Below are 21415 nucleotides of genomic sequence, written 5' to 3'. Positions count from 1 at the left end.
ATCTAGGGGTGCAGTGATCATATTGACAACACGAGTGTATCACATAATTTTATACCATTGGGCAGTGAAGAATAAATTATATTTTTACCACAAAAATTTTGTTTTAACCCCAGAATTTATATTTTTACACTGGGAAATTGGCAAAAATGGCACCAAAACTTGTCACACAATTTCTGCTGAACATGGCAATACCCTATATGTGGCTGTACCGTACTGCTTAGCCACACGGCGAGACTCGGGAGGGAAGGAGCGCTATTTGACTCTCGGAGACCAACATATTGAAGCGGACTCCATATACCGAGCCCCTAAATACCAGAAGACCATTTTGGAAACTACACCCCTCTAGAAATTTCTATAAAAAAGTGATAAGAAAATCTTATTCTTTGAATCAGTACGATCACAGCGATACCACATTTATATAATTTATTTTATGTTTTGCTGCTTTTACATAATAAAAACCATATTATAGAAAAAAAATAATTATTTTTGCATTGCTCTATTCTGAGAACTATAGCTTTCATATTTCTCCACTGATGGAGATTGTATGGCAGCTCTTTTTTATGTGACAAGATGACATTTTCAGAGATCATTATTTTTGGTAGTATGATGAAAATGCATTGTATTTTGCCACGTTTTTATTTTTTTTTTACGCTGTTCACTGAAGGGGTTAAATAGTGTTACAGTTTTATAGGTTGGATCGTTTCGGATGGGGTGATACCAAATATGTGTATTTTTATTGTTTAGTTTTGTTTTTACATAAATATGTGTATTTATTGGTATAATATTTTTTTCATTTCCTTTATTTATTTTGTGATATTTTTTTTAAATATTTTTATAATTTATTTTCATTTTTTTTTAACTTTTTTTCTTAGTCCCTCTACGGAACTTTAGCTTTCATTACTCTGATCACTGGTATAAAGCATTGCCTCTTAGACCATGCTCCTGACATGGTCTAAACAGGCTCCCGTTGCTGGCAGAGGCGGTAGTCGTTATGACGACCTCAGGTTGCCATGACAATGATCAGCCCTCACGATGACATAGCGGGGGCACCGATCGGACGCGAGGAAGAGACCCTCCCTTTCCTAGCCTCCTAAATGTCGCAATTGATATACAGTACAGACCAAAAGTTTGGACACACCTTCTCATTTAAAGATTTTTCTTTATTTTCATGACTTTGAAAATTGTACATTCACACTGAAGGCAACAAAACTATGAATTAACACATGTGGAATTATATACTTAACAAAAAAGTGTGAAACAACTGAAAATATGTCTTATATTCTAGGTTCTTCAAAGTAGCCACCTTTTGCTTTGATGACTGCTTTGCACACTCTTGGCATTCTCTTGATGAGCTTCAAGAGGTAGTCACCGGAAATGGTCTTCCAACAATCTTGAAGAAGTTCCCAGAGATGCTTAGCACTTGTTGGCCCTTTTGCCTTCACTCTGAGGTCCAGCTCACCCCAAACCGTCTCGATTGGGTGCAGGTCTGGTGACTGTGGATGCCAGGTCTTCTGGCGTAGCACCCCATCACTCTCCTTCTTGGTCAAATAGCCCTTACACAGCCTGGAGGTGTGTTTGGGGTCACTGTCCTGTTGAAAAATAAATGATGGTCTAACTAAACGCAAACCGGATGGAATAGCATGCCGCTGCAAGATGCTGTGGTAGCCATGCTGGTTCAGTATGCCTTCAATTTTGAATAAATCCCCAACAGTGTCACCAGCAAAGCACCCCCACACCATCACACCTCCTCCTCCATGCTTCACGGTGGGAACCAGGCATGTAGAGTCCATCCGTTCACCTTTTCTGCGTCGCACAAAGACACGGTGGTTGGAACCAAAGATCTCAAATTTGGACTCATCAGACCAAAGCACAGATTTCCACTGGTCTAATGTCCATTCCTTGTGTTCTTTAGCCCAAACAAGTCTCTTCTGCTTGTTGCCTGTCCTTAGGAGTGGTTTCCTAGCTGCTATTTTACCATGAAGGCCTGATGCACAAAGTCTCCTCTTAACAGTTGTTGTAGAGATGTGTCTGCTGCTAGAACTCTGTGTGGCATTGACCTGGTCTCTAATCTGAGCTGCTGTTAACCTGCGATTTCTGAGGCTGGTGACTCGGATAAACTTATCCTCAGAAGCAGAGGTGACTCTTGGTCTTCCTTTCCTGGGGCGGTCCTCATGTGAGCCAGTTTCTTTGTAGCGCTTGATGGTTTTTGCAACTGCACTTGGGGACACATTCAAAGATTGCCCAATTTTTCGGACTGACTTACCTTCATTTCTTAAAGTAATGATGGCCACTTGTTTTTCTTTACTTAGCTGCTTTTTTCTTGCCATAATACAAATTCTAACAGTCTATTCAGTAGGACTATCAGCTGTGTATCCACCTGACTTCTGCACAACACAACTGATGGTCCCAACCCCATTTATAAGGCAAGAAATCCCACTTATTTAACCTGACAGGGCACACCTGTGAAATGAAAACCATTTCCGGTGACTACCTCTTGAAGCTCATCAAGAGAATGCCAAGAGTGTGCAAAGCAGTCATCAAAGCAAAAGGTGGCTACTTTGAAGAACCTAGAATATAAGACATATTTTCAGTTGTTTCACACTTTTTTGTTAAGTATATAATTCCACATGTGTTAATTCATAGTTTTGATGCCTTCAGTGTGAATGTACAATTTTCAAAGTCATGAAAATACAGAAAAATCTTTAAATGAGAAGGTGTGTCCAAACTTTTGGTCTGTACTGTAGATCGCGGCATTTCGAGGGTTAAACAGCCGGGGCGGTGTGGGCACCGCTTCTGGCAGTGAGAGCCTGGTCTCGGCTATCTGTCGACAACAGAGGTCTTCTGTGCAAAAAAACAGTGTATAGTGCCAATTTACACATTCACTCACATCCTCCTCACATTCATTAAATGTTTAAAAACGTTATCCGGGACTATTATATTTTTTTATGATAGGTAGCAACTACCTGCTGCTATTTGTTAGGCCTAGCTGCCTGTTGTGCCCTGCATCAATCTCTGTCAGCGCAGTGTGGTCACGGACCACTGCTGCCGGGGACTCTGCGGCTTCCACTGACGTCACGTCAACAGAGCACGACTTATCTTCTGCTCTGATCTTTTTGCGGGGGCTGCATTATATTATGTACTATATGCGGGCTGCATTATACTCTATGTACTATATGGGGGCTGCATTATACTTTATGTACTATATGGGGCCTGCATTATACTCTATCGAGGACTATAGGCAGTGTATTATATTGTGTGTACTATATTGGGGTTGCATTATACTCTATTAAGGACTATGGGGAGTGCATTACACTATGTGTACTGTATGGGGGCTGCATTATACTCTATCAAGGACTATAGGTTGTGTATTATACTGTATGTACTATATGGGGGCTGCATTATACTCTATCATGGACTATGGGGAGTGCATTATACTATATGGAGGACTATAGGGTGAATTATACTATGGAGACTGCATCGTACTATATGGAGGACTCGGGGGTGCATTATACAATATGGAGGACTGTGGGGAGTGCATTATACTATATGTAGAACTATGAGGAGTGAATTATACTATATGGAGGACTAGGGGGAGTGCATTATACTATATGGAGAACAATGGTGTGTGCATTATACTATATGGAGGACTATGGGGAGTACATTATACTATATGGAGGACTATGGGGAGTGTATTATACTATATGGAGGATTATGGGGGGTGCATTATACTATATGGAAAACTATGGGGAGTTTAGTATACTGGATGAAGGACTATGGGACACATTATACTATGTGGAGGACTATGGGGGTGCATTATACTATGTGGAGGACTATGGGGTGTGCATTATACTATATGGAGGACTATAGGGTGAGTTATACTATGGAGACAGCATCGTACTATATGGAGGACTGGGGGTGCATTATACAATATGGAGGACTATGGGGAGTACATTATACTATATGGAGGACTATGAGGAGTGTATTATACTATATGGAGGATTATGGGGGGTGCATTATACTATATGGAAAACTATGGGGAGTTTAGTATACTGGATGAAGGACTATGGGACACATTATACTATGTGGAGGACTATGGGGGTGCATTATACTATGTGGAGGACTATGGGGTGTGCATTATACTATATGGAGGACTATAGGGTGAGTTATACTATGGAGACAGCATCGTACTATATGGAGGACTGGGGGTGCATTATACAATATGGAGGACTGTGGGGAGTGCATTATACTATATGTAGAACTATGAGGAGTGCATTATACTATATGGAGGACTAGGGGGAGTGCATTATACTATATGGAGAACAATGGTGTGTGCATTATACTATATGGAGGACTATGGGGAGTACATTATACTATATGGAGGACTATGGGGAGTGCATTATACTATATGGAGGATTATGGGGGGTGCATTATACTATATGGAAAACTATGGGGAGTGTAGTATACTGGATGGAGGACTATGGGGGTGCATTATACTATGTGGAGGACTATGGGGTGTGCATTATACTATATGGAGGACTATAGGGTGAGTTATACTATGGAGACTGCATCATACTATATGGAGGACTGGGGGTGCATTATACAATATGGAGGACTGTGGTTAGTGCATTATACTACATGTAGAACTATGAGGAGTGCATTATACTATATGGAGGACTAGGGGGAGTGCATTATACTATATGGAGAACAATGGTGTGTGCATTATACTATATGGAGGACTATGGGGAGTACATTATACTATATGGAGGACTATAGGGAGTGCATTATTCTATATGAAGGATTATGGGGGGTGCATTATACTATATGGAAAACTATGTGGAGTGTAGTATACTGGATGGAGGACTATGGGACACATTATACTATGTGGAGGACTATGGGGGTGCATTATACTATGTGGAGGACTATGGGGTGTGCATTATACTATGTGGAGGACTATGGGGTGCATTATACTTAAAAAGCAAAAAGGTAAAAAGCTGCCTATTCATTGACTGATTGGATTGTTCCCTAGCCGGTCTAAAGAGGCCAAGAAACAAGCGTCGAACGACTTCAATATTGTCAATCACGCTCGTTTAGCGATCTGAGCTCAGCCAATTTAAATGCAACCTAAATGTTTCTGTGTCATGGTGCCATATATGAGCATTTGGGGCTTCACTTTAAACTTTTGCCCAGGGCCCCACTTTGTCTAAAACCGGCCTTGACTAGAGGTCAAGTCCTCTTTCTCTCCCAAGTAGAATGACCCATGAAGAGTGTTAACTGTGGACTTGAGAAAGCATTAAAGCTTGTTGGGGCACTTGAAAAATGTACATGTCTAGAGGAGGTCTGTCACCACAAGAGGCCCTATGCAGTCTTTTGCAAAACTGAACCATACAAATATGTAAAAAAACAAACACGTTTTACCGTAGAGAGCTTGGATGCCGTTAACATCATCTTTAAATAATTTAAACTTGGTTGGGTCCACAAATGCATTGTTTACTAGAGTTGGGTACATTATTGATTGCTCATATCTTGAGTGCTCCAGTCCTAGAGCATGGCCCAGTTCATGAAGAGCAACCAAGAAAATGTTGATACCTGAGAAGAAGACAAAGAAAAAATGCTTTTAGATTTCTAGACTGCAAATAGTCCCATTCCATGTGAAATAACATTCTGGACGATCTTAGCTCATGCCATTCCTCCATTATTCCTCTTGAAAATTTGTTAATTCATAATAAATTGACAACTAGGTATTACCATTCAACCTGTCAAAGTGCATGTGTCTACCCTGTCTTACACTGTTACTACTTATGTCTGACTCTATAAGACAAATAACCAACTAACAACATTCAGTTGTCAATTTATTCTTAAATGGTGACTGTCATTTTAACATACTTTGCAAGAATCAATACAAGTGAAATTGAATATAAAAAGCTTAGTAATATATCTTATCAGAAAAAATAAGCTCAATTCTCCACTAATGAGCTGTTATGCCTGTATAGCAACTCACTCGGGAAAATAGTGTGACACCCCAGGGGTCTGGTTGCCACAGTAACGTAATGTTATGTCTGAGAGCAGGTGGGAGGTCCTTTAGTCAGGGATCCTGTGCATGCCACACCTCCTGCCCAGTCTTGGGAGGGGAAGAACTTCCCCTATATAAACCTGGGGCTGAGGCAGGGTGAGTGAGTAGAAGAAGAGAAGAAGTAGAGACAGCATAGGAAGAAACAGCAGTTACAAGGAGTCAGGGGCTGGCAGCTGCAGAGTTCGCCCTGACTAAGAAGACTTTTTACCGGACCCGGAGTCCGAGGCTGTGGGGACTAATTCCTGCCCAGCAGCAGAATCCGTCAGGCAGGGGATTTCAGGTCCTCTGGCCCAGAAGCCCGAAGGCACGGTCACACGCGTGGGACCAGCACCGCCATCGTGGAGCGGAAGCCATTAGAAGGCCCCGAGTCACCGGCCATACGGGTGAGCACCACACGGTACACTCAGGGACGTGGGCTACTTACATCAGCTCCTAGCAAGGTAGCCAGAAGAGTACAGTCAGTTTGGGAGGCCTACAACTACGCCTGGCCAGGGGAGATCCCATCTGCTCAAGGACTGACCAGGCCCCATCCGCTAGCAAGTACTCCGGGAGGGTCTTTTGTTGTTACCAGTAAAGACCCTGAACTACACCGTACCGTCTCTGAGTGGTTCCTGCTACCCCCATCATCCACGTCGGCTGCCCTGAGGCTATACCCCTCCCGTTGGGGGTTATACTATCACGCTGCACAATCCCACCATCGGCCTCAGCGGTCTGCCCTGCAGCAGCAGCCCCCTGGCTGCACTCAACGGGTGGCGTAGTCATCAACCATTTACTACTAATGGACTGCCGTCTAGTTTGACTCCCTGGGCACGGACCGGGTCACCGCCACGAGACTACAACCCTCCACAGATCCGGCTCCGGGTAAGCTCCCGCATGCGCAGCGCAGCGCGACACAGGCCCAGGGGCGCGTCAACTTTGGCGTAGTCGGCAGGATTTCGTGCCCGCAACCACCGGGTACTGCGTGCCTGAAAAGCAAAGACTGTTCAAACTTACCAGTGGTGAAGATTCCCGCTATCCGTGGAGGTTTCCCGCCATCCGGCGCCATCTTCTACCTTCTTCCCGCCATCCGCGAAGTTTTCCCGCCATCCGGCGCCATCTTCGACCTTCTTCCCGCCATCCGTGGAGTTTTCCCGCCATTGGACGCCATCTTGAGGACGCCGCGCGGGAAGAAGAGGGGCGTGGACTCCGAAAGCGCGCGAGAACTGAAGCCCCGCCTCACGTCCGGACGTTGCGTAAGGTCCTGGAAGGAGCCCAGCAGACGCCGACGTCACAGGAGCGCGACGGAAGGTCCTCAACCCTGACGATCCACTGCGGAGCCGCGGCCTACGGAAGAGGATCATCGCAAGGTAGGCCACGGTCCACTAGGGGGGAGGAAGATGTCGGATACGGAGGAGAGCTTCACTGCCTCAACCCCCGCCAGCGCTACCGCTGCTGCAGTTATGCCCTTCACCATGCCCTATATCCCGGGAGCAGCTTGGCTACCCCAGTACTCAGGGGAGTCACATACCCTGCATGACTTTAGAGAAAAGCTGGATAGCCTCTTCCAGGTGTACCCCCTCACAGAAGAGCAAAAAGTGAGCATCCTGGTGGCCCAACTAACCGGGGCAGCCAAAAGAGAAGTAAAATCTTGGCCACCTGGGAGGAGGACTGTCGCAGAGATACTAACCCGGCTGAGGGACACCTTCGATACCCGCACCTCAGCCGAGATCAAGCTTAGATTCTACGGGTGCAAGCAGCGAGCGCATGAGAGTATAAGGGACTATGCACTAAACCTACAAGAGGCCCTGAGGGCCATAAAGCAGACCGACCCTGATGGGGTGGGAAACGAGGACAGGCTGTTGACTGAACAATTTATAGAGGGTTTATATTGCAATGCCCACCGAACCCAGTTGCGGGCAATGGCCTTACAGGATCCCCATCTGGACTTTGCACAGTTCAAGGATAGAGCTATCCGGGTGCTCCGAGAACCAGCACCGGGTGGCGTTGTGACCCACAGGCGCCCAGCTATCACTTACCACCAGGAGGCGGCGCCCTTGTCGACAGGGCCTGTGGGAGCTCATGCGCAGGCTTTGGACAATGACCCGGCTCCAGACCTACACCATCAGGTCCAAGAGCTAGTTAAGAGCGTTGCTGCGCTAACCCGAACTGTGCAGTCTTTACAGGTTTCCACCCCAGGGAAGATCCAGCTGGCATCCGGACCGGAGGACATCCCGTGGCGTCGACCAAGGAGGACCCCACCGGCCAGAGGAAGACCCAGTGACCGATACAGCGAGGACGGACGACCCATCTGCCGCCGCTGCAATCAACCCGGACATATGGAAAGGTACTGTTCTTTAAACGGGCACAACCTGGGGTAGAGGGCCAACCCCCAGGAAAAAGATCACCAGGCCCATCGAACTGGCGCGACAGATATGTGGGAGGACGTCCAGTCTTGCCTGTGGTACTGGATGGCATTCCCATGAGTGCCCTACTGGATACCGGGTCACAGGTCACCACCATCCCGTACGTGCTCTTCAAGCAGTACTGGAATGACTCGGATATTACCCGCTACCCTGACGACGACTTGAGTATCATCGCCAGCAATGGCCAGCCCGTGCCACAGATCGGATTTAAAGAGGTGACCCTCAAAATCGGTAGAGTCGAACTGGCCGCACAGGGACTGATCATTGTAGATATTGATAAACATGAGAGTCACCCAAAAATAACTCTAGGAACTAACGTAATTGAAAATTGTCTTGCAGAGGTGATTTTCCTTTTACAGCAGGTTGCCAAGAACGCCAGCTCCGGCGAGCAGCGGGTGCTCCAGAAAGAGATCCGGGCACTGATGCAACGGCAACAAGTGGAACTCTCCGGCGGTGAGATTGGTAGCGTAAGAATGTGTGACCCTTTTCCTATTGCCATGCCCCCAAAAAGTGAAATGATGATTTGGTGCCGGGCAGCTATTGGTCTGAGAGGTAGAGATTACCAGGCAATGGTAGAACCAGTTTACTCAGACAGTAGGCCCACCATTTTGACAGCACGGGGGGTGGTCAATGTACGCCATGGGAGGGTGCCCGTTCGCATAATAAATATCGGGGAGAGGGAAGTGTACCTGCCCCGGTATGCCACGCTAGCCAAATTATATACCACTAATCAAAATTCTATACAATCTGTGGAACCCTTGCCTCCATCTCACCCGGAGGAAGGTAACGGCTCTAAGAAAGACATGGAGGACTGGTGTCAGCAACTACATCTGGGTACTGACTCCACTCCCTCACATCAGAAACAAGGAGTCTATCGGGTGGTTCAAGAGTATGAGAGAGTGTTTAGTAAACACCCGTTAGACTTCGGGCGAGTCAAGGGGGTAGAACACCGCATCCCCACGGGAGATCATCCTCCCATAAAAGAGAGGTATCGACCCGTACCCCCTGCACATTACCAACACGCCAAGGGGATGCTTAGAGACATGAAGGAGGCTGGGGTAATCCGGGATAGCTGTAGCCCCTGGGCAGCCCCACTAGTTTTAGTCAAAAAGAAAGACAACACCATGAGGATGTGTGTAGATTACCGGAAAATCAACCGTATCACACACAAGGATGCGTACCCCTTACCAAGGATAGAGGAGTCATTGGCTGCTTTAAGATCTGCTAACTTCTTCTCTACCTTGGATCTCACTAGCGGGTACTGGCAGGTTCCTGTAGCAGAGGCGGACCGGGAGAAGACCGCATTCACCACCCCGATGGGACTTAGCGAGTTCACCTGCATGCCGTTCGGACTCTGCAACGCCCCAGGAACCTTCCAACGATTAATGGAGTGCTGTCTGGGCCACAGAAACTTCGAGACGGTCCTGTTGTACCTGGACGATGTCATCGTATACTCCAAAACTTATGAGGACCACCTGAAACACCTGGCGGAGGTGTTCGAAGCTCTGGCGAGTTACGGCCTAAAGGTGAAACCCTCCAAGTGTCACCTCCTGAAACCAAAGGTGCAATACCTGGGACACGTGGTGAGCGCTGACGGAGTGGCTCCCGACCCCGATAAGATCACCGCAATTAAGGGATGGCCAAGCCCCTCCAGCGTAAAAGAAGTGCGGCAGTTCCTAGGGTTGGTAGGCTACTACCGAAGGTTTATTCCCGGTTTCACCAAAAAGGCAGCACCTATGCAGGACCTCCTGATAGGCCAGTCCCGGAAGGCCAAGAACCAGAAGCCGCCCTTCAAATGGGAAAAGCTAGAAGAAGAGTCCTTCCGCCAGCTGAAGATGGCCCTCACGGGGGATGAAATCTTGGCATACCCGGACTATAGCCAGCCCTTCATCCTCTACACCGACGCCAGTAACATCGGGCTAGGAGCCGTACTGTCCCAGATTCAGCAGGGGAGAGAACGAGTAATCTCCTATGCCAGCCGAAAACTGCGACCCACCGAAAGGAACCCCGAAAATTACAGCTCATTTAAGCTAGAGTTCCTGGCCGTAGTATGGGCAGTCACCGAGCGCTTTAGGCATTACCTCGCTTCTTCCCGGTTCACCGTATACACGGATAACAACCCGTTGACACACCTGGACACGGCAAGACTCGGTGCCCTGGAGCAGAGGTGGATGGCCCGTCTGTCCAACTACGAGTTCACAATCAAATACCGGGCAGGACGCTCCAATACTAACGCGGACGCCCTGTCCAGGATGCCCAACCTGCCGGACGAAGGAGAAGATCCGGAGGGACTGGAAGAAGTTGAACTCCCTGCGTTCCACCGTCATGGGACTATCCAGTATTCCCACCGGGTAAGGGGTAAGCAGGCTGCTACGTTGAACCCCTTACCCCACTACAACTGGGCGGAAACGCAAGACAGCGACCCTGCCGTCCGACTGGTGAAGGAGATGCTGACTCGGCCGGAGGCTCGCCTTGAACCAGACGCTCCGGAGGAAGCCAAACAACTATGGGCGGAGAAGAGTCGACTATTCCTTTACAAGGGGAAGTTGTGCCGCAGAATGGTCAACTCCCGGACGCATGAACTACTCTGGCAAGTAGTGGTGCCCCGAAGAGACGCAGCCATGGTGATGGAGGCATACCACGACGGAGCTGGACACTTCGGGTGGAAAAAGCTGGAGTTCCTGCTGCGCGAGCGGTTCCACTGGGTAGGCATGAGGGGAACCATCGAGAAGTGGTGCAGAGACTGTGGCCCGTGCAATCTGAGAAGGAAGGACCGGGCCAGCCAGAAGACTCCCCTGCAGTCCATCGTCACCCGGCAACCGTTGGAACTGGTAGCCTTGGATCATGTAAAACTGACCCCAAGCAGAAGTGGCTACGTCTACGCGTTAACCATCGTGGATCATTACTCCCGGTTCTTGGTTGTCGTCCCCGTCAAGGACTTAACGGCTCAAACAGCAGCTAGGGCCTTCCAGCAGCACTTCTGCCGTCCACACGGGTACCCGGACCAAGTGCTGACAGACCAGGGACCTGCCTTTGAAGCGGAGGTCTTCCAGGAATTCTGCAATCTGTATGGCTGCCGGAAGATAAGGACGACACCCTACCATCCGCAAACTAATGGACTTTGTGAAAAAATGAACCAGGTGGTAATGGATCTTCTAAAAACATTGCCCCTGGAAGAACGCAGTCTGTGGCCTGAGAAGTTGCCCGATCTGGTGGACCTATACAACCACATCCCGGTAGGTTCCACCAACTGTACCCCTGCTTACCTAATGAGGGCGAGACCTGGTAAGTTACCTGTTGACCTGGAAATGGGAGTCCTGACACCTGAGGACACTTCACCAGAAACAGACTGGGACACAGAGAGGCAGCAGCAGTACCGGAGAGTACAGGAGAGCGTGGAGCGAAGTCTCTGTCAGGCTAGGGAAAGACAAGAGAAGACTTACATCCAGTATGCTCCCGCTGTTCCCCTGGTACCCGGAGAGCAGGTCTTGAAGAGGAAAAGACGGCTCCACAAGTTGGATGACCAGTGGGAGAAGGACCCGTACACCGTACTGCCCTCAAGCCACGAGAACCCGAAGGTCTGTACCATCAGTAAAGACGGAGGGGAAACCACAGCCATTGTATCCCGGGACCACCTGAAGAAGTGTCCCGAACAACTGAGGAACCCTGAAGAGGAACAAGAAGACCATCGACCCGTGGGAGAAAGGGAAGATATGGTTAGTACCGTGCTCGGGGACTTCCCTCGGTCTTGGACTCAAGTCAATGGTGCAGTTGTGGTACCCGTACTCACCTTCCTCCAACCATCATCCCAAGAACCTACGGAGCAACGGGTAGAGCTGGAAGAACAGCCGGTCCAGGAGGCAGAAGACTCCACACAAGTAGAACAGGAGAATCAACCCTCTGCTTATAGTGAGCCTGCCGTACCCCTAGTGAGACAAAGAGCCGGTAGACAGCTGCCCAGTTTACCCTTGACAGCTCCTACACCCTGTAGTTCAGGGCCAGACAGTCAGCTCCGTAGGTCCACTAGGGCCACTAGAGGCCAGTTACCCGCACGTTGGAGGATCTAAATGTTTAAGCTATTTTATAATGTTTACCTGTCTATAGTTGCTTGTGTGTAATTTTGTATTTCTAGTTGTTTTTAGGAATCCTTGGTGGATTTACCGGGAATCCTTGTATATAGTTGGAGCGTAACCCAGGATGGACTAAAGACTGTCAAGGACTCGGGGTAGAACAGACCCCTACCTGGTTACGTCTCCCTGTGTTGGTGAAATGGACACCTTGCTTTCTTCAGAGACTGCACCCGGTTGCGGACACGCCGTAACCATCTTTATGTGTTTTCTTATTGTATTATTAATGTTTTGCCTTGTTATGTTTTCTAAATGTGTTTAGTCCCGGAGTACTAAATTTTACTAGGGGGGAATGTGACACCCCAGGGGTCTGGTTGCCACAGTAACGTAATGTTATGTCTGAGAGCAGGTGGGAGGTCCTTTAGTCAGGGATCCTGTGCATGCCACACCTCCTGCCCAGTCTTGGGAGGGGAAGAACTTCCCCTATATAAACCTGGGGCTGAGGCAGGGTGAGTGAGTAGAAGAAGAGAAGAAGTAGAGACAGCATAGGAAGAAACAGCAGTTACAAGGAGTCAGGGGCTGGCAGCTGCAGAGTTCGCCCTGACTAAGAAGACTTTTTACCGGACCCGGAGTCCGAGGCTGTGGGGACTAATTCCTGCCCAGCAGCAGAATCCGTCAGGCAGGGGATTTCAGGTCCTCTGGCCCAGAAGCCCGAAGGCACGGTCACACGCGTGGGACCAGCACCGCCATCGTGGAGCGGAAGCCATTAGAAGGCCCCGAGTCACCGGCCATACGGGTGAGCACCACACGGTACACTCAGGGACGTGGGCTACTTACATCAGCTCCTAGCAAGGTAGCCAGAAGAGTACAGTCAGTTTGGGAGGCCTACAACTACGCCTGGCCAGGGGAGATCCCATCTGCTCAAGGACTGACCAGGCCCCATCCGCTAGCAAGTACTCCGGGAGGGTCTTTTGTTGTTACCAGTAAAGACCCTGAACTACACCGTACCGTCTCTGAGTGGTTCCTGCTACCCCCATCATCCACGTCGGCTGCCCTGAGGCCATACCCCTCCCGTTGGGGGTTATACTATCACGCTGCACAATCCCACCATCGGCCTCAGCGGTCTGCCCTGCAGCAGCAGCCCCCTGGCTGCACTCAACGGGTGGCGTAGTCATCAACCATTTACTACTAATGGACTGCCGTCTAGTTTGACTCCCTGGGCACGGACCGGGTCACCGCCACGAGACTACAACCCTCCACAGATCCGGCTCCGGGTAAGCTCCCGCATTCGCAGCGCAGCGCGACACAGGCCCAGGGGCGCGTCAACTTGTTATACACTAGAAAGTGCAACTGACCCTGCCGATTCCTGTACAGACTAAATATCCTGACTCCGCAGTCCCTAGTGGTGCCTGTGGGTGCAGAGATAGCCATAACCACAGACCAGAAGATGGCAACTCTGGCCACAACTGCCTAAATGGCCGCTTCACGTTCCTCCTAAAGAACAGGAACAGGAAAGCAAAAACCCTTAGACTGGCTCCAAACATCAATAGAATGGCAGGACATCTAAATTAAACTATCACCAGCAGGGGGACAGAATATAAAGCTGCACCCAAAAAGGGATAGGCCGAAAAATGAAAGCACTTGTATTAAGCTAGACAAACTGCAGTCAGAATAGCATAACCAAAACACCCAGAGAAAAGGTGTGTATCCTGTGGCTTGGTGGAAAGAGAAGCCGACCATAGAACAAAAGCTCAAGGGATCAAATCCAGGAGCAAGACAAGAGCCATTTGTTCCCAACCTCTCTGGCTCCTGAACTTACTATCTACTCTGAAAAAAAAACCCAGCTCTAATAACTCTTAGTCAAATCAAAACAGATTGCCTGCTCACTGAGGTGTCATGTCACACATCTTTTTATAATCTATAGAATTTGGAAAAAGAGAGGAGTGAGGAACACTCATCACAGTGAGAGATCAGGCAGACAACGGCAGATCGAACTACAATTTTTAGGCAATTTACTTTTCTTCAGTACTGGATTCACATCTACACTGCTCAGTATTGCTGATTAATTTCCTCCATGCTGCTGCTTTTGTCTGTGTGCTACATATCTCTATGTACTGTGTGATAAGGGAGACATCATAGCAGCTAATCCCCACCCACTAGCTCAGAGAGAGCTAAACATTAGAGCTAGAGCCTGCCAAGGGGAAAACTGGTGAAAATGCATGTTACACATTAATAATGAACAGAAATAGTGTCATCCTTTATGTACACACATTTAACTTATTTTGAAAAGTTACCTGAAATGACAAGTAGGCCTTACATTTATAGAAGGAATAATACACGGTCTTTGAAAAAAAAAGTGAAGCAACTCTGAATATATTGCACCACCTAGGCATTGTTCATTGTTGATTCCACCTGGATTTTTATCTGCAATGTGTAGATGAGATCCACTTTGCTGTTACACTGTGGATTTTCCACCCAGAAAAAAAGTGAATGTATACTTGCCAAGTGTGAATATAGATAAGGAAACCTTAAAATTGTTGCAGTGATATTCTTACCTTGGCGGCCCAGTGTCCATGTTTCATCTTCATCAAAGTGAGTATCTCCACCAAGTCCATTGCTTGGTGAGAAAGCATGTGCCAAAATTCCAAGTGGTCCATCAAATGGAAAGAAATCCCCATGGTCTGGACAAGAAGTACAATCCTCGTTTAACAATTAGTTATACTTTTCACAAAACTAATGTAATTTGCATTTGTACTTACCTTTGTATCCAAAAGAAATCATAATATCACCTTCACCGGTATAAATCTGATGGAAATTCAAGGGAGTAACCTCACTCCAGAGCCTGAGGGCTTGTGCAATGGCGTAATCTACTTCTGAGTTGGTGATATCTGGAGTGTAGTTAACAACTCTGTAAAAAGGGGTAAAAACTTGATTAAAAATGTTGTGCCATTTTCTGTATGCAGCTTTTCTGCAGACCTATATGTTTCTATGGTTGTAGACAGTGTCAGACTGAAGAACATTGGACCCACCAGGGGATTTGATTCTGAGGGCCCACCTTTCTCCCCCGCTCAAGAGCCCCATAGCAGCTGCAAGGTTTGCACTATGAACTCTCCTGAAGGAGAAGCCAGGGCCCGCCGGAGGATTCTCCGGTTCTCTGGTGGGCCAGTCCAACCCTGGTTGTAGATTACAAATCTACTCCCTCTTCTATGTTAGATATAAGTGGCTAAGTAGGGGTCAAATGAAAAGAAATAAAACAAGACTATAGTATGAAACTAGTCCTGATTTCTGGCAGGTCCTTCTCAGGTTTGAGCCTGACATGGGATATTTTTTCCAAAGTCGACATGTGATCAGAACTGTATGGAAAAGGGTCTGGCTGACTGCTCATTTCAACAGCACAGCAAGCTACTTCTTGGATCCCTGCAAAGAATGTATGTCATACATCTTTACAGTGAGGTACATTAGTAGCTAAAGACATATGATATACACCTTTGCTATTAATGACTACATCACAGAGAAACATAAACAGGTCAAAAGTGGCACTTTTTGTATTTATTTCGTTCCCACTGCTCCCCTGAATATTCCGTTTTTTGTTTTTTTTTTAAATCCGTCAAATGGTTCCAGAGATATGGGCCTTTTATGGTCTTCAGGAAAGGGCATTGATCATAGGGTAAAAATGCAGAGCAGCCTGAAGGCACGCCCCAGAGGATCCATGGAGCCATGCCCCCTTATAAAAAGGCTCAAATCTCTGGAACCGTATGATGGATTTAAAAGAAAAGAAAAATGGAATACTCAGGGGAGCCGCGGGAATATAATAAGAATAAAATCTGGTCACTTTTCATTTGGTGACAGCTCCTCTTTAAAAGCTGCATAAAGACTATAAGAATATTTAGTGAATACTGGCAAAATACTATAAAAAAAAGTCTAATATAAGTATGGTCAAAACTCTTCACCAGACCTTCATGCTTCAGTACAATAACCAGGTTGGAACGACATTGCGTCCGTAGTGTTGTCACATCACATGGCTGTGTCATCTGGTCTCTGATGTCACTGTGGATACATCGCCACAGCGTAGTCATCACACCGGAGCTCAGAGGACCAACAGCAGGACCAAAAAGTAGTTTTGACAACTAGTATATATTTTTTATCTATTTTATATGGGTAGGTGGCGTATTTATCAAACTAAGAAAATCATGAAAACCCCACTAAATGGAACCTGAGCATGAAAAACGGGAATACTATACATTGTAAGGCTTTAAATAAATTTGTAATAAAAAAAGAGTCTTCCTCTGTTCTGAAATGCACAAAAACTACCTGTAGGTCAAAGATGTTTTTTCCCATTTAGGTTTCCCAGGAAAATGGCTGAATCTCTGAACATCGGGGACTCCACATCTGGGTTTCTTCATAACTTTTAGAGTTTCCTTGTTTATTTTTCCAGTGATGTTAAGACCGAAAAAAGTTTGCATGGCCTTGATTTTCTCTTCCATTGGATCGGTAAGTCTTCTCGACACACTAAATGCATTGTAGAACCGATCTATGTAATCCTGATATAGAGTAACAGATAAATGGCATTATACAAAACATTGCAATGATCTAAGTAATTAGTGTGTTACAAGGTCAAGTTCCCTAGTGGAACTAGTAAAAACTGTGTAAAAAAAAAAAGAAAGTGATTAAGGTTTTTATGTTAAATCTATTTTTTATTTATGAAAAAAATTGCAGTTTTCAGATTGTTCGCTAAGCCTAATTTAAGACTCTTATTTCCTGTTGGGTACATAGACCTTAGTAACAATAGACTGACTCAGACCCTATTTGTATAGAAACCTTTTGAGCTCCTAATCTGTGCATGCTCTGATTTAGGCAAAAGTCATTGTGAAAAGGAGGAGGTGAGCTGTGACATCAACTATTGTGAATGGTGGATCCTGTGTTATCAGCTCTATATAGAGGTGTTATCAGTCATTGTACAGGAGGAGGAGGTGAGCTGTGACATCACCTATTGTGAATGGAGAATCCTGTGTTATCTACTGTGTTATTGTTGAAAAATGATGACAGCAAGAAAACAATAATGCTACACATAATGTCAGAACAGGTGCCTTCTATTTAGTTCCCCTTCCATAAACAGGAAATAAAATTAATCAAAAGTAATGAAAAAGAAATTATAGTTCTGTAGAATGCAGCAAAACTAAAATAAATGTGTTACTATTGTGCAGAAAATATAAAAAAAATATATATAAATTTTGTATAGCCCTAATCATAATGGTCCATAGAATAAAGGAGACATATTATTTATACCATGTTGCGAACGCCGTAAAAATAAATCCTGGAAAGAAACACAGTACAAATTGTTTTTTATTTTTAAAAAAAATAAAATAATGCAAGGTGTTGGCCAGTGTGAAAATTACCGTACATATTTAATTTCCCAGAGGAGCACTGCATGGCTTATGACCCTCCTTACACTGGCATGTCAGTCTCCACAAGATTAAATGTTACCCCTTAGATCTCAGTCAAAGTCCTCTCATACAGCCACATCAGATCTCAAGCTTTGCACTGACAAGGGGCAACACTCCGAAACACTGTGTCTGCAAATTGAGATTTTGGTTTGACTTTTATCTTGTGTCATACGGAAAGATTCATTGAAGGGTCGATATAGACTTTTTAGGATTGCTGTTGTGCGCTTTGCAGAGGGACCCAGCAAGACCGTCACTAAGCCAGCAAAGGCGCAGCCACAGACGCACTTGGCACAAGCTGCCCAGCTAGGCAAGCCCTTGAGAGGTGGGAATATTCTTCACCCAGCTCCCAGTAAATGGAAGGGGGACTTTGGCAGAGCTCTTCCCAGGCCCACTGTCGCTGGACAGTTGGCGTCTGGTGACGCAGCTGGTGCCTAGTCAAGACCCGCGTGAGTACCTCTGCAAAAACACCAGGAAGAGAAACCAAAAGAGAAAATGAGAAAACCCCTGAAAGATAGCAGCACTAATGCTAGCACCACTCACCACCAAGAATATAGGGAACTGCAATAAGCAGCAAAGCACTGAGCAGGGAGCAGGATTATATAGCCCGCCTAATGATCAGGTGTTGAATACGTCCCAATCATCCCCAGATAGCCACTCCCTGCTAGCCTGCACAGCAGAATGAACATAATTCTACCACTGCTTAGTGCCAGACAAAGTTGTGTCCTGCATTGCCTGGAAAACAGGGAAATCCATGAGAGACATGGCGTCCCACATCCTCACACATCCTACAACACCAGAATGCGATGCTCCATAAGTTTGTGACAGCCTCCGTGCACGCATAGTAGCTTCGCCTTCAGGGTCAGGAAAATGGTGGCACCTTCGACCGGAGAAGCGTAGCGCCGGACCTGCTCCATTCCCAGGTGGTAGTACAGAATCACGATTCCTAACAATTGCTACTCTCATTAGGTGGCACTAGAGTTCTAGTCCTCTTCCTATCTGAAGAGGCAATATGTATGTTTAATTTCACAGAAGAGCATTGAATAGCTAATAAGCCTCCTTACCCTGGCATGCCAGGCATGTCACTCTCCACAAGGAGAAATGTTACCCATTATATATACCCCAAAATGTTTCCTATAAAAATTTCAACTTGTATCTTAAAATAAGATATCTACAATACATATAGATTGAAGAAAAGATATAAAACAAGTTATGACCACAGTAACACTAGTGGGGATGGAGGGGGAATGAGTGATATATGAGACTAGCTTGGTTATGCCACTAAGGGTTAAGATGTGCAAAGTAAATTTAAAACCAAAGGCTGGTGGGACCACCAGGGAATTTATAAGTGAGTAATGTTTGTTCATCTTTGGGAGCATTTCCTGCTTCTAATTACAACCATTTTCTCCACATCCGAGTAAAACAGTTCAAATACTCTGATCAGACTTTGATCAGAGTGTTGTCAGTTTTTCTCGGATGTGGAGAAAAAAAAAGTGTCTCCACCCTCTCCATTCAGTAAAAATCAGACTGCACTCGGATGTCATCTGAGTGTGGTCCGATTTTTTTTCATGTACCCATAGACTTGTATTGCCTATCTTGATCTAATACTCAGATCAAAAGTGGACATATCTCCAATTTTTTCAGTGAACCACTCAGTCTGTGGAAAAAATTGGACATGTGCACAGCCCAAAAGAATATGATATGTACGAGTGAAAACCACTGATAGCACTCGTCCTATAAAAACGGCTGTGTCCACGAGCATTTTGGATGAACATTGGAGTCAAGAGCAATAAGGAAACAGGGGTGATTGATATAAGGCGAGGGGATAAAAGATGGTGCAGCACTGTGGAGACATTTCTTAGGTGAGGACCAATGTTTAGGATTGTTTTCTGGAAAAAGCAAGAACAATCCTATATAACAGGCTATAATAACTATTCCTAAGGAGTTCATCAGACACTTACCTGAGCCTTTATCAAGTCCTCCTTGGTGATGCCTACACCTTCATGAACTCCTTCTGTAGCAGGTACCAGCTCAACAATGCTGAACTTCACTAGGAGACATGGTATGAAGAACCATGGAGGACCCATGCTGCCTTCTCACTAATGTCTGCTTTTGTATTAACATTTCTATTTTTCCTTCTTTCGTCACTGAGCTTTTTATTCCCAGCATACTATAAATGTCTCATTCTTCAACTTGAATGTAAATATTAGTAAAGGGTTTGCGCAATTCTCTTCCTGTCGGAATGACATGTTGGAATGACGCGAGCCTGCAGGCTACGTTTTTGTGCTCTTTTGTCTCCGATTTGCAGATACCCCTATGGCAAACATTCTTGTACATGGACCTTGTCATTAAACTAAAGGAGCATGCAGGTTAATTGTAGGACAAGGTATTACTCAGAGCATGAGCTGACTTGTGCATGGTGGTTGTAATGCAAATAATGAAACTCTTGAAGATAACATTTTCTCGAAATTGAAAAGACCAAAAAAAAAACAATTGCATGTTCATTGTGATACTGTCAGGCTCCTGAGTTCAAACCCTTGAGGCTATGTTTTGTGGCCAGCTTCTCTGTCCGCCAAGCCACAGCAGACACACCTTTTTCTGGGTTTTAGGTTCTGCTGTTCTGGCTGCAGTCTGTTCAGAATAATAAAGGTGTTTTCATTTGTCTGCACAAATTTCAGGTGCAGCCAGGGGCATACATAGAAGTCATGGGGCCCCATAGCAGAAGCTCTAATTGGGCCCCCCCCCCTACAAAAAAATAAATATTTGTCTGTGTCACAGAAGAGCAGATCTCATAACTTTCCAGCCTTTACATAGTAATTTGCCTCCTTCTGAACTAGTAGATTCCTCCTTCATTGCCTCCATAAAGTATGATGCCAACAAAAGTGCCCCCCAAACAGTATGATGGCCCTATGGTGCATTCCTCCACATGCACAGTATAATGACACTATTGTACCCCACTTCAACTCCCACGGCAAAGTATGGTGACCCTAACACAGTATAATCCCCCAACTGTGAACCCCACAGAGCCCTCCATACACTCTCATGGCCCCACACAGCCCTCCAAACAGTATAATGACCCCACACAAACATTCACACTGTATAATTGCTTTCATACTGTATAATGGCCCCCCACATAGCCCTCAAAATATTATAATGGCCCCACATAGCCTTCCATATAGTATAATGCACCACCAATAATCTTCCATATAGTATAATGCGCCCCCATAATCCTCCATATAGTATAATGCTCCCCCCATAAACCTCCATATAGTATAATGCGCCCCCCATAATCCTCCATATAGTATAATGAACTTCCCATGGTCCTCCATATAGTATAATGCGCCCCCCATAATCCTCCATATAGTATAATGAACTTCCCATGGTCCTCCATAGAATATAATGCACTCCCCATAGTCCTCCATACAGTATATTACA

General features: G+C 46.0%; 1 protein-coding gene across 1 annotated transcript in view; it reads right to left on the bottom strand.

Annotated features, from left to right (window-relative positions):
• Positions 1 to 20167, bottom strand: part of LOC141193289 (collagenase 3-like) — a 34108-nt gene extending 13941 nt beyond the window's left edge. Inside the window, exons 1-5 of the mRNA XM_073662121.1 lie at positions 19942 to 20167; positions 16851 to 17080; positions 15299 to 15447; positions 15095 to 15220; positions 5416 to 5586 (exon numbers count right to left, since the gene is read on the bottom strand). Of these exons, the coding sequence (XP_073518222.1) occupies positions 5416 to 5586; positions 15095 to 15220; positions 15299 to 15447; positions 16851 to 17080; positions 19942 to 20067 (802 nt within the window). The 5' untranslated portion in view covers positions 20068 to 20167. The remainder of the gene's footprint in view (positions 1 to 5415; positions 5587 to 15094; positions 15221 to 15298; positions 15448 to 16850; positions 17081 to 19941) is intronic.
• Between the last annotated feature and the right edge of the window lie 1248 nt (positions 20168 to 21415).

Source organism: Phyllobates terribilis, unplaced genomic scaffold, assembly GCF_046119375.1.
Source record: "Phyllobates terribilis strain yellow unplaced genomic scaffold, ASM4611937v1 Scaffold_2__4_contigs__length_985480577, whole genome shotgun sequence".
NCBI classification, from domain to species: Eukaryota; Metazoa; Chordata; class Amphibia; order Anura; family Dendrobatidae; genus Phyllobates; species Phyllobates terribilis.
Note: the sequence above shows the minus strand (reverse complement) of the source record. Positions and strands in the feature narration are given on the sequence as shown.